General features: G+C 38.3%; 1 protein-coding gene across 1 annotated transcript in view; it reads left to right on the top strand.

Annotated features, from left to right (window-relative positions):
• KCNU1 (potassium calcium-activated channel subfamily U member 1) overlaps window positions 1–18,765 on the top strand; it is a 204,294-nt gene that overhangs the window by 6,229 nt on the left and 179,300 nt on the right. The window contains exon 3 of the mRNA XM_055128431.1: window positions 17,689–17,750. Within this exon, the coding sequence (XP_054984406.1) occupies window positions 17,689–17,750 (62 nt within the window). The remainder of the gene's footprint in view (window positions 1–17,688; window positions 17,751–18,765) is intronic.

The following is an 18,765-nucleotide window of genomic DNA, read 5'->3' as shown; positions in this document are numbered from 1 at the left end:
CCTACTGAATGGATGAAGATCAATGCACATAATACATCTGATAAGAGGCTAATACCCAAAATATATTAAGAACTCATAAAACTGAGCAATGACAATAGCAAAACAAACTTTTTAAATTGGGCAAAAGACCTACATACGAATTTCTCTAAAGAAGCATAAGATGCTCATTTTTATTATGCAAAAAATATTTTAATCCCCAGCAGTTTATATAATCTCTGACCTCTACCAGAAATGATTCCTGAGCACAGAGCCAGAGTAAAACCTGAGCAATACCAGACATGAACCTTCTCCAAAAAGAAGAAAAGAACAATAAGAACGTTATATCATATTACTTGGTTTCTTCATCGGACTTATTTCAATTGTCAAGATATTCTTTAGGTCCACCCATATTATCACAAGTGGCAAAATTTTATGTTTATGCAGCTAAGTAGTATTCCATTATGTAAAAATACCCTGCTGCTTTTTCCACTCATTCATTGAAGTACCTGTACATTGTCCACAAATTGAGTCTTTTTACAAATAATGTACATATTTTTTACAAATTCCTTGAATTTGCATATGTACATTGTGTCCTGCCCACATGGGAGAGCCTCGAAAACTCTCCGTGGCGTAACCAGTAACAATGCTGGGTCCCATTCCCCTGACCCTGAAAGAGCCACCAATGCGGCATTGCTGAGAAGGATGAATAAAGAAAGTATTCTAAAATCTCATGGCTAGGATGAATGGAGACATTACTGAGATTGCTCAAGAAATTCCACTATCAACGGGATGATGATGATGATGATGATGATGACGACATTGTGTGTAAATATATCAGCAAAGGGATGTACATATATTCAAATTAGTATTATATATTTTAGATTGATAGCCAGAAATTTAGTAGCCACATCATCTATATATCTTTTTTGTAATCTCCACAAATTTGGTATATTCTCCTAGTGCATATTCTCACTGTACTGTATAGGGTGCTCGTTTCTACATAGCACTGCAAAGATTTATTCCTGTCTTTGATAATAACCATTTCATCAGGTTCATGGTGATATTGTGTTATAGTTTTTATTCATACTTCCATAATAGAAGTAGTAATGAATATCTTTTCATGTGTTAGATCTTGTAAGTCTTCTCTTTGTTGTATATCTACTTTGTGAATAGAAACATTTCTATCCAGTCCTTTGCATGGTTTTAATTTTGCAGTTTTGTTATATGAGTAGATATAGCTATATATTACATACTATATATATATGCACTGTGGTCACATTGTTTATCAATTTTACTGTAGTAACACCAGTAACATCTCCACTGTGAGACTTGTTGTTACTGTTTACAACAAGCTATAATATATCTATATTATATCCCAAGCAATGCATGTTTTGTGACCATATCTTCTATTTGGTTCATTTTCTTTTAATTTTGATGAGAAATTTTTTCTTTGATTATGTTTTTAACTCTAAGGAACTTTTTAGCATGGTGAGCCATTTTTTTGTTGTTTTAGCCCTCTTTCCTCTGAAGACAAATTCTCAAAGACATAATAAAGGCCTTAGCGCTTCTATTTTCTTTTATGTATTGCACAATTTCAGGTCTTTAAAGATTTTAATTCACTTTAAATTAATTTTGAGTATGTTGTAACAAAGTCACACTTTTCATCTTTTGCATCTGGTTATCGTGGTTTCTCAACATCATTTATTGGAGAGTTTCTCACTCACACTATTTTATTCTTTCTTCTTCCAATGTTAATACCATGCTATTTTAATCACAATAGCTTTGTATAGCTGGAAGCAAAGGAATATTAAATTTTTTCCCCTTAAGACTATTTTGGTTTTCCAAGGTCTTTTCTGGTTTCAGACAAATTTTAAGATTTTTGTTTCGGCTTGCATAAGTTATATTATTGGAAAATTAGAGTGTATTATCTTTATGTTGCTATAGTTTTTTAAAAAATTTTTATGGAATCACCATGAGATAGTTACAAGCTTTCACGTATGTTGCTATAGTTATAGGGGTCCTTTTAACAATGTTAGTTCTTGTGCATGAAATATTTTTCCATTTCTTACTACTATCATTTTATCTCTTGTTTTCTGATTATTACATATATTCATCACTTGTATCACTTGTAGTCCCGTTGATCTTTGATTTGCTCGAGTGGGCGTCAGTAACGTCTCCATTTGTCCCTGTCTCGAGATAGTGTAGCCCAATGATAACTGCTCGCTCCAGGAACAGGAAGAGCCTCAAATCGTTCATTCAGAGATTTGACGAAGAAATCTGACCATCTAGTTGGTCGGCGGCCATGAGGTCTTCTGATATCCCGTGGAATCCAGTCGGTAACAGCTCTAGTCCAACGGTCGTCTCTGAATTGCATTACATGACTGGCCCATCTGATTTTTGATGCTTTGGCAAACAGACAGCATCCCTGATTTTTGACCGTCGATGGAGGTCAGAACTCTGTATTCCTTCTCTCACTTGAGTGAGACATGATATTCCTAGCATAGCTCTTTCGATTCCTCTTTGGGATACCCTAATAGCATTCTCATCCTGTTTGCGTAGGGCCCAGGTCTCTGAGGCATATGTTAGTGCAGGAAGAATGGTGGAATCGAAAAGATGTGCCTGGAGTCGGAGGTTCTTCGTTCTCTTAACCACCTCTTCGACGCTCTTGAATGCATTCCACACTGCTCTCTTCCTCCTGCGCAGTTCTGGCACCAAGTCATTCTTCATGTTGATTTCTCGACCCAGGTACACATAGCTGCTGCATTCGGAGATGTTCGTTCCATTGAGAGCAAATGGAGCTTCAGGGACCAGTTCGTTTTTCATGAACATCGTCTACAAGTTGTTCACTCGTGTCATCCTGAATAGAATAGGGAGAACATTAGAGGAAGGAGAACCATGCGAGCAAGCCAGGTTCCGAAGGGGATTCAGCACGATCGACCATATCCACACAGTGACGAAACTCATTGAAGTTTCGAGAGTTCAAGATGCTGCTCTGTCTAACGTTCATTGACTTAAAGAAGGCCTTCAATTCTGCTGAGACTGAGGCGGTCATCGAAGCCCTGGCCAAACAGGGTGTTCAAACTCAGTATATCAAAATCCTCCTCGAGCTGTATTGTGGATTCACCACCAGGATCTCACCATTCTACAAGGAAGTGATCATTGATGTAAAGAGAGGGGTGCAGCAGGGTGATACCATTTCACCGAAACTCTTCAATGCCACACTTGAGAACATCATGCAATGACTGGAATGGGAAGGAATGGGAGTGAAGATAGATGGTTGGCAATTACACCACCTCCACTTCGCTGATGACATCATTCTCATAACACCAAACATTAGCCAAGCGGCACAAATGCTGACCGACTTCTACCTCAAGTGTGGAAAGGTCGGATTGCAGCTGAATCTCAACAAGACATATATTCATATATAACTTTTTTTCCCTGTTTATATGAGAGATAGTATTTAAGTAAATTTCCTGAATATTTTTATAAGTTTTATCTCTTTGGGTGTTTTGTTTCTGTTTCAAAACTTTGCTCCTTGGGTACCAGAGTTTGTGTAGAATGACTTATATTTCACTAGTTATGTCATAAGCTGATATCATATTATCTTGGTTTTCTAGTATAAGTTTTACATTTTTATCTTATACTTTAATGTTTTTGTTGCCATAAATTATCAAATGACTTTTTCCAAAATTTTTCCAAAGTAAAATGTAGTTATTTTAAATAATTTTCTCTTTATACCTTATGCTGTGATTGTTTAATTTCTGCTCTAAAATAGATTCATAAATTTTCTGATTCCACTAACTTGCTCATATTTTTGTGTAATTTTATCTTTTTCAAATATAAAAGTTCCATTCACCATATCTAGTATGGAAGGTCAAGTGTAGAAAATTTTAAAGCTATTTTGTAAAAAATTAAAAGGTTATAATAAAGATAATAAAGACAGAAGCCCCCCTCCCCGCCCCCTACCCGCCGCGGCTTGGGGCTTCTCCTGAAGCCCCTGCCTGGCACCTTTCCGCCGCCGCCGTCGGATCCTGACCAATCTCCATCCTGCAGGTAAACAGGCAATCCCTTGGAGAGCCTGCCTCAGCGCGGAGAAGCCCCCCTCCCCGCCCCCTGCCCGCCGCGGCTCGGGGCTTCTCCTGAAGCCCCTGCCTGGCACCTTTCCGCCGCTGCCGTCCGATCCTGACAATCCCCACTCTGCTGCTTAGGGGCGTGTCCTCAGCTCAGGGGGCGTGGCCTAAAAAGTGAGCGTGGCCTCTTTCCGGAGCAGCGGCCGCTAATGCGGCCGCAGTTATTTTTTTTTTTTTCCATTCCATGCCTTCTCCTTTGGCCACAATTGATAGAATTCATTCTATCTGTGTCTTAGTGGGCGTGGTCTAAAGTGGGCGTGGCCTCCTCTCAGAGCAGCCAACGCTAACGTGGCCGCAGTTATTCTTTGCTACCTCAGCTCAATCCGTACTGTGTATTCCTTTGAAAACTCACTTTTGCGAGCTCAAACATTTACGCAAAATAGCCATTAGCTTAGGCTGACAGTATAAAGCTATCAGTGAATAAGGGAAGTTTAGCACAATCGGAGCCCCTTCTTCCCACAAAAAGGAAGAGGAATAAATAACTACAAGGTTCCAACTCTGCACTTCCGTGACAATATGAAGAAACAGCGAAAATCCCCTCCACCAAGAGAGGGAGAAGAAAAGATACTAGAAACCTCAAAAGAGTCTCCCTACATCTACGACCTCTCAGATAAACAATTCAGAGAGGAAATATGGAGGAGAGTCGACCTACTCCAAGCAACTATGGAACAGACATCCAATAAATTAAGGGAGGAGATGAATCAAGCGCTGGAACGGTCTACCAAGAAAATACAGGAAGAAATGAGAGCAGAAATGAGAGCAGAAATTTCAAACCTTCGAACCGAAGTCTCACAAATAAAGCAATCGGTAGATGAAATAAAAATCTCACTAGATGCCCTCAACAGCAGAATGACTACAGCCGAAGACAGAATCAGCGAGCTTGAGGATGAGCTGCAGAAAGCTTACAGACAGCAACAAATCATGGCCAAAGACCTCAAAATGGCTATAGAGCGAATCAGAGCCCTGGGGGATGACTTCAAGAGGAACAACATAAGAATCATTGGAGTACCAGAACCACAGGGAAGTAACCCCAATGAAAAAAACATAGTCAAAGACATCATCACTAAGAAATTCCCAGAGCTGGAGAAGGCAGGCGTCCAGATACAAGAAGTCCGAAGAGTGCCAGCAAAAAGAGACCCAAATAAAAAGACTCCAAGGCATATCATAGTCAGAATGGCGGATGCTGTAGATAGAGACACAATTCTACAAGTAGCAAGGTCAAAGAGGGAAATCACATACAAAGGAGCACCCCTCAGATTTACGGCCGATCTGTCAGAAGAAACCCTCCGAGCCCGAAGACAATGGTGGGACATAGTGAAAAAACTCAACGAAATGAATGCCTCACCAAGAATACTTTATCCAGCTAAACTCTCACTCAAACTCGAAGGAACCATACACTATTTCTCGGATAAACAACAGCTCAGGAACTTCATAGACTCAAAACCAATCTTGAAAGAAGGTCTAAAGGGGCTACTGTAAGACAAGGAGGAGCCCCATAAGAACAACAAATCCCACAGAAAGATGACACAAAACCACATCACAATAATCTCTCTCAATGTCAATGGCCTAAATGCACCTATCAAAAGACACAGAGTGGCTAAATGGATCCGGAAATTAAACCCAACATTCTGTTGCCTGCAAGAAACACACCTGAACAAACAGAGTAAACATAGACTCAAAGTCAAAGGATGGAAAACAATCCTCCAAGCAAACAACCCCCTTAAAAAAGCTGGAGTGGCCATCCTGGTATCCGACAACATAGATTTCAGGATGAAAAAGATCAAAAGGGACAGCGAAGGTCATTTTCTGTTTATCAAGGGATATGTACAACAGGAAGAAATCACACTCTTAAACGTATATGCTCCTAACAAACGACCGGCTAAATATTTAAAACGACTCCTAACAGACTTCAAAGAGGACATCACTAACAGCACAATTGTAGTCGGAGACTTCAATATGGCCTTATCACCTCTAGATAGATCCACAAGAACAAAACTCAACAAGGAAACACTGACTCTGAATGAAGAAATTGAAGAGAGAGGCCTAATAGACCTATACAGGGCCTTACACCCCAAAAAGAAAGAATACACATTCTTTTCCAGTGCACATGGAACATTTTCAAAAATAGACCATGTACTGGGCCCCAGAACATACCTCAATAGAATCGGAAAAATAGAAATTGTATCAACCATCTTTTCAGACCACGATGCGCTGAAGATAGAAGCTAACCACCCACAAATACGGAAAATCAAATCAAACACCTGGAAATTAAACAATTCCATGTTGAACAATGAGTGGGTCAAGAAGGAAATCAAGGAAGAACTCAAAAGATACTTAGAAACAAATGAGAATGAAGACACGAGCTACCAAAACCTATGGGACGCAGCTAAAGCCGTGTTAAGGGGAAAATTTATAGCTCTCCAAGCATTCCTCAGGAAGGAAGAAAGGACCCACATAGATAGCTTGACTTCACGACTCAAGACCCTAGAAAAGGACCAGAGAAAGGACCCCAAACCAGACCGAAGGAAAGAAATAATAAAAATTAGAGCAGAAATTAATGACATCGAAACCAAAAAAACAATCCGAAAGATCAATGAAACAAAGAGTTGGTTCTTTGAGAAAATAAATAAGATTGATAAACCGCTAGCAAGTCTCACAAAGAAAGAAAGAGAGAAAACTCTAATAAATCGAATCAGAAATGAAAAGGGGGACATCATAACAGAAACCAGTGAGATTCAAAAGATCATTAGAGACTACTTTGAAAGTCTTTACGCCACAAAAAAGGAGAACCTAAAAGAAATGGATGGATTCCTTGATTCCTATAATCTCCCAACACTGAAGAAAGAAGACCTGGAATACCTGAATAGACCCATCAATGTTAAGGAAATTGAAACGGTAATCAAAAACCTCCCCAAAAACAAAAGCCCAGGCCCAGATGGTTTCACTGGCGAATTCTTCCAAACATTTAAAGAAGACCTATTGCCTGTTTTCCTCAAACTTTTCCAGGAAATTGAAAAAACAGGAACTCTCCCAAACAGTTTCTATGAAGCACATATCTCCCTAATACCAAAAGCAAACAAAGACACCACTAAGAAAGAAAATTACAGACCAATCTCCCTGATGAACACCGATGCGAAGATCCTCAACAAAATACTAGCAAATAGGATCCAACAACTCATCAAAAAGATCATACATCACGACCAAGTGGGATTCATCCCAGGGATGCAAGGATGGTTTAACATTCGGAAATCAATCAACATAATCCAGCATATCAACAAAAGTAAAGATAAAAACCATATGATCATATCAATAGATGCAGAGAAAGCATTTGACAAGATCCAACATCCTTTCATGATGAAAACCCTCGCCAAAATGGGGTTTGGAGGAACTTTCCTCAAGATAGTCGAAGCCATCTATCACAAGCCTACGGCAAGCATTATCCTCAACGGGGAAAAACTAAGGGCCTTTCCTCTGAGATCAGGCACAAGACAAGGATGCCCACTCTCACCACTCCTCTTCAATATAGTACTGGAAGTACTTGCGATAGCTATTAGACAAGAAAAAGAGATCAAGGGCATCCAGATAGGAAGGGAAGAAATCAAACTCTCACTATTTGCAGACGACATGATACTATATCTAGAGAAGCCTAAAACCTCTACTAAGAAACTCTTAGAAACAATAGACTTATACAGTAAAGCTGCAGGCTACAAAATCAATACCCAAAAATCCATGGCCTTCATATATGCAAACAATGAGGCAGAGGAAAGGGACATGAAAAAAGCAATCCCATTCACAATCGTGCCCCAGAAAATCAGGTACCTCGGAATTAGCTTAACCAAGGAAGTAAAAGACCTTTACAAAGAAAACTACATAACGCTACTCCATGAAATCAAAGAGGACATGAGGAAATGGAAACATATACCCTGCTCGTGGATAGGGAGAATCAATGTTGTCAAAATGGCAATACTCCCTAAAGCATTATACAGATTCAATGCGATCCCTTTAAGTATACCCATGACATTCTTCAAAGAAATGGATCAGCAATCCTAAAATTCATATGGAATAACAAACGTCCAAGGATAGCTAAAACAATTCTTGGGAAAAAGATGATGGGAGGCATCACCATCCCCAACCTCAAACTTTACTACAAAGCAGTAACAATTAAAACAGCATGGTACTGGAACAAAGGCAGAGCCGTAGACCAATGGAACAGGGTGGAATATCCCTACACACAACCCCAAATGTATGACCATCTAATCTTTGATAAGGGAGCAAGAGATGTGAAGTGGAGCAAGGAAAGCCTCTTTAACAAATGGTGCTGGCACAACTGGACAACCACATGCAAAAACATGGGTTTAGACCTTGACCTGACACCATGCACAAAAGTCAGATCAAAATGGATTAAAGACCTCAACATTAGACCACAAACCATAAGGTACATTGAAGACAAGGTCGGCGAAACCCTCCACGATATTGAAGATAAAGGTATCTTCAAAGGTGACACGGAACTAAGCAATCTAGTAAAAACAGAGATCAACAAATGGGACTACATTAAACTAAAAAGCTTCTGCACCGCAAGAGATACAGTGACCAGAATACAAAGGCTATCCACAGAATGGGAAAGGATATTTACACAATACCCATCAGATAAGGGGTTGATATCAATGGTATATAAAGCACTGGTTGAACTCTACAAGAAGAAAACATCCAACCCCATCAAAAAATGGGGCGAAGAAATGAACAGAAACTATACCAAGGAAGAAATACGAATGGCCAAAAGGCACATGAAAAAGTGCTCTGCATCACTAATCATCAGAGAGATGCAGATCAAAACAACTTTGAGATACCACCTCACACCACAGAGACTAGCACACATCCAAAAGAACAAAAGCAACCGCTGTTGGAGAGGATGTGGGGAGAAAGGGACCCTTCTTCACTGCTGGTGGGAATGCCGACTGGTTCAGCCCTTCTGGAAAACAATTTGGACGACTCTCAAAAAATTAGATATTGAATTCCCATTTGACCCAGCAATACCACTGCTGGGAATATATCCCAGAGAGGCAAAAAAGTACAATCGAAACAACATCTGCACATGTATGTTCATCGCAGCACTGTTTACAATAGCCAGAATCTGGAAAAAACCCGAATGCCCCAGAACGGATGACTGGTTGAGGAAACTTTGGTACATCTATACAATGGAATACTATGCAGCTGTTAGAAAAAAGGAGGTCAAGAATTTTGTAGTCAAGTGGATGGGCATGAAAAGTTTCATGCTGAGTGAAATGAGTCAGAAAGAGAGAGACAGACATAGAAAGATTGCACTCATCTATGGTATATAGAATAACAGAGTGGGAGACTAACACCCAAGAACTGTAGAAATAAGTACCAGGAGGTTGACTCCATGGCTTCGAGGCTGGCCTCACGTTCCGGGGAAAGGTCAACTCAGAGAAGCGATCACCAACTACATTGTAGTCGAAGGCCATGTGGGGGAAGGGAGTTGCGGGCTGAATGAGGGCTAGAGACTGAGCACAGCGGCCACTCAACACCTTTATTGCAAACCACAACAGCTAATTAGAGAGAGAAAACAGAAGGGAATGCCTTGCCACAGTGGCAGGGTGGGGTGGGGGGGAGATGGGATTGGGGAGGGTGGGAGGGACACTGGGTTTACGGGTGGTGGAGAATGGGCACTGGTGAAGGGATGGGTTCCCAAACTTTGTATGAGGGAAGTATAAGCACAAAAGTGTATAAATCTGTAACTGTACCCTCACGGTGATTCTCTAATTAAAAATAAATAAATTTAAAAAAAATAAATAAAAAAAATAAAGATAATAAAGACAAAGTATCTTAATTAATGTGATACCTGATTAAAGTGACTAAACTGCATATTCTGTAAACAGAAATTAAGATTAGAAAATTTCTACAAAGTACTTCCTCTTTCTCTCCTCTTCTTCTTCTTCCTCCTCTTCCTCCTCTTCCACTTCCTCTTCTTCCTGTTCCTTTCTCTTATTGTTCCTCCTCCTCCTTCTCCTCCTCCTCCTCCTCCTCCTCCTCCTCCTCCTCTTCTTCTTCTTCTTCTTCTTCTTCTTCTTCTTCTTCTTCTTCTTCTTCTTCTTCTTCTTCTTCTTCTTCTTCTTCTTCTTCTTCTTCTTCTTCTTCTTCTTCTTCTTCTTCTTCTTCTTCTTCTTCTTCTTCTTCTTCTTCCTCTTCTTCTTCTTCTTCCTCGTAATTATTTTCTTCTCCTCTATCTCTCACTTCTTATTTCCTTTTGAGCCTCATAATTTGCAATACTGATACTGAAATGTTACCGGGTATATCACTTTACCTACTATCAACACTCAGTTTCTGTTCAAAATGATAATTTGCAACTATCATTGACATACTGATCCCTTCTATATTCTAACTGCCACTCTTGTGGCAAGTTCTCAACAGCTGACCAGTCCTCCAAACCCCAGATATCCCTGGTCTTGGATATTAATCTCATACTTTTTTCCATCCCACTTATTCTGCACCTGCCCCTCTTCTTCTGACTCTTTTCATTCAGCAGGATATTCTCCGTGTCCATCCATTTATAAGCAAATTTCATTATATCATTTTCCTAATGGCTGTGTAGTATTCCATTGTGCAGATGTAACATTCTTTCTTTTTTGACCTGATTATATATATATGATTATATATATATATAATTTTTATTAGTGAATCACCGTGAGGTACAGTTACAGACTTACAAAATTTCATGCTTGAATTTCAGTCATACAATGCTCGAGTACCCATCCCTCCAGCAGTGCCCATTCTCCACCAACAATGATCCCAGTATTCCTCCTACTACCCCCATCTCATCCCCGCTCACTCCACCCACTTCTGTGGCAGGGCATTCCCTTTTGTTCTCTACCTCCTTTTGGATGTTGTGGTTTGCAATAGAGGCATTGAGTGGCCATCGTGTTCAGTCTATAGTCCATTTCCAGCATGCATCTCCCATCCTGAGAGGGTCCTCCAAATACCCTTTATTTGGTGCTCCCTTCTGTATGAGTTGCCTTTTCCCCCAGCATGTGAGGCCAGCTTCCAAGCCGTGGAGCAAACCTCCTGGTACTTATCTCTACTATTCTTGGGTATTAGTCTCCCATTATGTTACTTTATATACCACAGATGACTGCAATCTTTCTATGTCTGTCCCCCTCTTTCTGTCTCATTTCACTCAGCATGATACTTTCCATGTTGATCCACTTATATGCAAATTTCATGACTTTATCTTTTCTAATAGCTGCATAGTATTCCATTATGTAGATGTACAAAAGTTTCTTTAACCAGTCATCTGTTTTTAGGCACTCGGGTATTTTCCAGATTATGGCTATTGTAAACAGTGCTGTGATGAACATACAAGTGCAGATGTCATTTCAACTATACTTTTTTGCCTCTCCGGGATATATTCCCAGAAGTGGTATTGCTGGGTCAAATGGGAGCTCAATTTCTAATTTTTTGAGAATCGTCCATTCTCTTCTCCAAAAGGGCTGCACCTGTCAGCATTCCTACCAGAAGTGTAGGAAGGTCCCTTTGTCCTCACATCCACACCAACAGCAGTTGCTTTGGGTTTTTTTGATATGTGCCAGTCTCTGTGGTGTAAGGTGATATCTCATAGTTGTTTTGATCTGCATCTCCCTGATGTTTAGTGATGATGAGCATTTTTTCATATGCCTTTTGGAAATTTGTATTTTTTCCTTGAGAAAGTTTCTGTTCATTTCTTTACTCCATTTTCTGATGGGGTTGGCTGTTTTCTTCTTGTGGAGTTCAACCAGTGCCTTATACATTCTTGATATCAACCCCTTATCAGATGGATATTGGGCGAATATCCTTTCCCAGTCTGTAGATTGTCTTTGTATTTTGGTCACTATAACTTTTGAGGTGCAGAAGCTTCTTAGTTTAGTATAATCTAATTTGTTTATCTCTGTTTCCTCTTTGTTGGTCAGTGGAGTGTCATCTTTAAAGATAACTTTAGCTTCAATATGGTGGAGGGTTTTGCTGACCTTGTCTTCAATGTACCTTATGTACCATGCTTTCTTTATCCAGTACTCTGTTCCCAGGCACTGGGGTTGTTTCTAGATTTTGACTATTGTGAATAGTGCTGCAATGAATATAGAAGTGCAGATGACATTTCTGTTATGTGTTTTTGGGCACCCAGATTGGTATTCCTAGAAGTGGTATTGCTATGTGGTATTATTGGGTCATATGGAAGCTCAATTTCTATTTTTTTTGAGGAATTCCCATATTATTTTCCAAAAAGGCTGGACCAGTCAGCATCCCACCAATGAATGAGAGTCTCGTTCTCCCGCATCTATGCCAACACTGGCTCTTCTTGTCCATTTGGATGTATGCCAGTCTCTGTGGTTTGAGAAGTGATCTCAGTATTGTTTTAATTTGTATTTCCTTAATGATTAATGATGAAGTAAATTTTTCATATGCATTTTGCCCTTTTGAATTTATTCTTTGAGGAGTTTCTGTTCACTCATTCTACCCTTTTTTGATGTTTTTACATATAAAGTTCTACCAATGTCTTGTTATATATCTTGTATATTAACTCCTTTTCAGGTTGACATTTGGTAAGTAATTTTTCCCATACAATGCACTGTCTTTGTATCTTAGTTACTGTTTCTTTTGAGGTGCAGAAGCTTCTTAGTTTAATGTAGTCCTATTTGTTTATCTTTGCTAAAATCATTCCCTCTAAGATCAGTCACAAAACAAGGTGGCCCACTCTTGCTGCTTCTATTTATTATACTGAAAGTACAGTACTTGCCATTTAGTTTAGGAAAGAAAAATATATCAAGGGCAGCCAGATAGGAAAGGAAGAAATCAAACTTTAATTATTTGCAGATGATGTGAAACTATATTTAAAAAATGCTAGTGTCAGAAAGCACCTAGAAACAATAGCTTTGTAGAGTAGCAGATTACAAAATCAATACTCAAAAGTCCATGTATTTCCTATATACAAATAATGAAAGACAAAAGAGTGATATTAAAAATACATTTGATTTTAGAACATGTTATTTTTTGCATTTTATGAATTATATATTTCTTGAGCCTTCTGACAGGCCTTATGGGTTCACTCCTTTGTCTTTGTTTCATTTAGCTTTGGAACTTTTATATTCAACTAGTGTGTTAGTATGCATATATGTACATAAAACTATTAATTCTTCTAGCATTCCAAACATAAATATTGGTAGGCCCACTCCTAACTTGACAAGAGGAAGCAGGATGGATTCCTAAAGAAATATCCAAATTCACTGTTTCCCTTTTCAAGTAGATAAAGTGGAGAGAGGAATTAAAGAGTAACAAGCATACTTCTCAGTCTAATAAAGCTTATCCTTAGGGGAAAAAGTCCCTAACCTATAGGCTATTATTCTAACATTTATGGGTTTCACATTGCTTCTTATAATTCCTGGAGCCTCTATGTAACCTCTGCCACAACTAGTAGCTAGCGAGGATGGCGTAGCTATTGGGCATCAATCCCCAAGCCTGCTGCCTCTGGATAGCTTGCTCTGCTTCCCCAGCGCCTCGAGCAGTTCGTGGACCAGCTTCCCCATCAGTGTTCTCCACAGGTACTGCTTCTTCTGGCACTCAGAAATAATTCACCTCAAGGCCCAAAAGATGCTCTGGGCACATGGTGGCCTGGTAGAAATGGCCATGGTTGATGAATATCAACTCTTCAGATTTAAGGGCTGGTTTTAAGGGGTTGATAGAAGTAGTCAGTGTAGGAGTTACATTCAAATCTGCCCCCCCGCCAAAAAAAAAAGCAAAAAGTTTTCCCCAATGCTCATTTTGTTAGCTAAAAGTATATTCTATTAAGGTTTCTGCACCAATACTGCATTTCTTCCTTACAATGTATCATCTTAGTTAAATCACTTATCACTGGTTAGTCTCAAAATTTATTTTTATTGCTTAAACAGCTTTGATGAGCTAAATATGTTTGAGCAAATGCTCACTCTTCCCTCTTAGCTCTACCCAAGGCCTTCAGTAACATCCCTTGTCAATCTAAAGCTTCGTATATTCAGGACTCTCAGAGCCAACATTACTCTATCAGGCTATAGTTATAGTATACAGCAGCACCGTCCAAATCTACACTGTTCCCCTTATGCTCTTGTGTCCTCACCACCAGTCAACCATCTGTGCTGACCTTAATTTCTACATTCTAGAGCAGAAATATGTACTACAACTTTCCTTTCAGAGCATTATTTTGGCTACATCTCATATGGCTTTGGCAAAGATCTCATTTTTATTAAAATCAAATTCATCTTTAGTTGTTTTAAATTTTAATTTGAATTCTTACTTGATTCATATATTTAGAAGAATGCTGAATACTTTTTATTTTCTCGGGCATTTAGTGGCTATCTCTTCTACTCTGGTATTTGGTAAAATTTATGACCCCCAAATATTACTGCCTTTATAATTTCTAGTTTATGGAATTTATGGGGAAATTCTTTGTTGCCGAGTACATGATCAATTTTTATTACTATTTAATGGACTTTTGTAAGAATGTATATTGTCTATTTGATATATAAGTGCTAGTGATTATGTTAAATGTAGTTTCCACATCTTTAATTATTTGCTGACTGATTGAAAGGAACATTTCAAGAAAATTTAGCTCTGGTTTTATAGCTTTATCGAATTATCTAGTACTCCAAATGGGTTTTGAATTATGTATTTTATCTGTCATCACTTAGTGCGTAAGATTACCTATTATATCATCTTAGTGAATAATGTATTTCACCAATATGAAATATATATTTTGTCACATTTAGTGGCATTTTTGTAGCATTTTCCCCCACTGTAATATTTCAGAATATGATATTAGTGTGTAAAACTGCTCTCATTTCATTCATACTTTATTGAAATCTTTGTTAGTTCCCTTATAATATTTCATGCTTATTTTCTCTCAGTTGTGTCTCTTGCAAATAACATGTCACTGGGTTTTGGGTTTTTTATAACTATAAAAATCCATTATTGTTAATTTATCAAGTAAATTTAATTATTATTTTCCATGGTGATCTGTTTGGGCTTTTTATGCTATTTGGAGATTGATTTTGTTGCATAATAGATATCAGTGGCAATAGATATCGCACAATAGATATCAGTGGCTTCAGCAAACAAATGGCAATTTTGCTAAGAGAAATGGAAGCCAGGGAACATGGTAGTCAGGGAGATAGCAAGTCATGAACAGAGCCTCGCAAGCTACCTGTGGTGTGTTTGATATGCCAAAAACAGTAACAACAAGTCTCACAATGGAGATGTTACTGGTGCCTGCTCGAGCAAACCAATGAGCAATGGGATGACAGTGATACAGTGATCCAGTCATCAGAGTACTGTTGGGAGTGACCCCTGAGCAAAGAGCCAGCAGCTGGCCCCAGTATTATGATGTGTGGATTAAACTGGAATCAACAAGCACCTTATGAACCTTTGTGCTTCACATATATTATTATTTTCTCACCCAGTCCATGCTTTTTCACCCTACTAGCAGTACTTTTTTTTTTGGTCCACTTGAACCTCAAGGTATGAATGTATTAAAGAACAGTTCCTGTTTTTAATAATATCACTAAATCTAGGTCCTATTTGCTGTCTATACCATAAGGTTCAAAAGGCAGGCATCTTTGTACATGTTGCTTGTAATGTATTCTAAAATCACAATAAAACTTTGGTCACAATATTTCCTAGAGAAATAATAAGATTTAAATTGGAAGTGAATTTGCATCTCAGAAAACATTATCATGAGATAAAGTATTAAATGCTTTCCATGTGCAGAGAGCCCCAAGACGAGAGCAATTATTGTGCTTGCCTAGCAACTGGTGTTAGTTAAGGCCAACAGTCTCTGTCCGGACTTCCTTTTTCTGTTATTTTCCAACTTATATATAACTTTAAAGTGGCCAAAGATAACCTAATATATGTATAACTATAAATAAAATCCCCAAAAGGATTAATAAAGAGAAATCTGGGGCTGGAGTGATAGCACAGCGGGTAGGGCATTTGCCTTGCACATGGCCGACCTGGGTTCAAATCCCAGCATCCCATATGGTCCCCTGAGCACTGCCATGAATAATTCCTGAGTGTAGAACCAGAAGTAACCCCTGTGCATCGCCGGGTGTGACCCAAAAAGCAAAAAAAAAAAGAGAAATCTGTACCCTTGCCCTAGCAAGGTCATTCATCTGAGCAGAATGAGAATGAAGCTTTACAAATAAAATAAAATTAAGTCACCTAATATTTTATTTATTTATTTATTTATTTTTATTGAATCATCATGTGGAAAGTTACAAAGCTTTCAGGCTTAAGTCTCAGTTACACAATGCTCGAACACCCATCCCTTCACCAGTGCACATATTCCACCACCAAGAACCACAGTAAACCTCCCCCCACCCCCTCACCCCCCAGTGTAGCTGATAAATTTCACTTTACTTTCTCTTTACTTTGATTACATTCAATATTTCAACAAAGAATCAAGTCACCTAATCTTGACCTAAAAAAATATTTCATCCAAATGGATCTAGAGTTTTTGAACTAAACTTTTTAAAATTCATATTTCCTATTTCTGCTTATTTTGCAGACCAAATACATTGATGTATTAAAATCACACTTATTTTCTTTTTTCCTCACTTGTACACTTGTAGCCTTTTACCTCTTGTCAGCATTTTAACCTATTTAAGAACATTTATAGAGAAAATGGAAATATTTTAGAATTCTCCCCGAGTTAGCAAGTTGGCCCTGAACTTGAATAAGCAACATACTTGGTCCCAGGATTCAAGGAAGAAAGGAATCTTCCACATATGCAATGGTTCAGGCATTGAAAAGATCCGTGGGCATGTTGCTAGCTTTGCTTTCTTTCCATAAAAGAAATGCCTGTGCTACCAACCCAAGTTCATAAACAGGAACTAGAGAGAGAAAGAGAGAGAGAGAAAGAGATAGAGAGAGCAACTTGAAGTAGCACAAAGTCATCCCTCCCAGAGCAGTGCTCTAATGAAAATAGGTGCAATGGTGAGAGCAGCTCCAATAAGGCATAATAGAAATTCCTTTTCTAGTCTTTCATTGATTCAGAGATATCCCTGATCCAGACTCCCTGGATGTCAAGAGTTCCACAAGTGGCACAGAAAGCAGAACCTTGTGTCCAGTAACATGTCCAAGATGGCTGCTTCTACAAAACAACTTTCAGTTCAGAGTGAAACTAAAATAGTCATAAACTGCTCTGGTAGTCCTCATTGATTTTCTGATATGTAATGAAGTACATAACATTAAGAGCTTAACTAATGAATGTGGTGGGTGAATGAATAATTACAGGACTTACGGTAAGAAAACTTTAGAAAGAACAGGAAAGACAAACTATTTTGAAGTGTATTAAAATTACTAAGTGAAATGGGTCATGCTCATTTACTGAAGATAGTAAATGTTTATTTAATTTTTCTTGAATGAAAAATGTCAACATAGAAGAATGTGTAAAAAATGGATGCACATGTATGAACATTATTAAAACAGATGATTTTATTGGTTTGTCCATATTATATGTCAGAAGAATGAAATAGTACATTTACACTGTTTGTTGCTTTTGCAGATGATCCTTGTCTTTTTACTAAGCATTGGATCTCTCATAATCTATTTCATCAACTCTTCAGAGTGAGTAAAATTCTATTACCTTCATCTGCTATATCAGCACATAGACAAGTTACTTGGAATATTCCCTCATGAATAATGCTTAATGTACAAAAGGATGAGTGCACGCACACAAAGATGCACATGTGTTTATGTGTATACACACAAACTCATTAAAAATGAAATGAAAATTTAATTTCTCTTCAGGAGCACCAAATACAGCTCTATGGAAAAGTCGAGTTTTCTGTACCCTGTTATACCCCATTGCTAGTGTTGCAAGTGGTAGAATCTTATTCTTTAGAGTCTAAGAGGCTGTATACTTCCAGTTGTCATCTCCTCCTTTGAGGCACTTAGAAGACTGTTTTTATGTATTTTGATTCTTTGATGTTAAAGCATAAATTGAAATAATCTTAAATAAATCTGAAATAATCTTATATCTTCTCATGGGGTTCTCACTTTGTATGATCTTATAAAAGGGAGGTTCTAGAACCCATTTTCCTGGGATAAGGAAGCAAGATATCCTGGTGAAGGAATGGGTGTTTGAGCATTGTATAACTGAGACTTAAACCTGAAAGCTTTGTAACTTTCCACATGGTGAATCAATAAAAGAATTAAAAAAATAATAAAATAAAAAGGAAGCAAGATATCATTTGCTATACTTTGAGGACATTCCCTTCTTTTGTTCTAATATTATACTATTCAATAGACTCAAGCAATCTAATCCAGATGATTTGATTAGGTGCCATGCTGATCCACTTGAAATTATAATTACATTGGGTTTCCTGCTGAAGTGAAATTGGAATTGCAGAGACACAAAGGAACTTGCAACTTTAAAGATCATAGGGAAACATGTGTTTGTGTGTATGTGTGTGTGTGTGTGTCTGTGTCTGTGTCTGTGCCTGTCTTTCAGATATTTAACTAAATTTCCTCTAAAGTTTGTTCAGAGCAGTCAATTTTTGCCTAGATTAGATCTATATCAGAAAGCTACAGGAGAGTAGCTAGACGGTATTCTGAACCAAGAGCATCTCCACAATCTTGG

The sequence above is a fragment of the Sorex araneus genome, chromosome 1, assembly GCF_027595985.1.
Source record: "Sorex araneus isolate mSorAra2 chromosome 1, mSorAra2.pri, whole genome shotgun sequence".
NCBI classification, from domain to species: domain Eukaryota; kingdom Metazoa; phylum Chordata; class Mammalia; order Eulipotyphla; family Soricidae; genus Sorex; species Sorex araneus.
The sequence above is the reverse complement of the archived record's forward strand: the minus strand, read 5'-3'. Positions and strand labels throughout refer to the sequence as shown.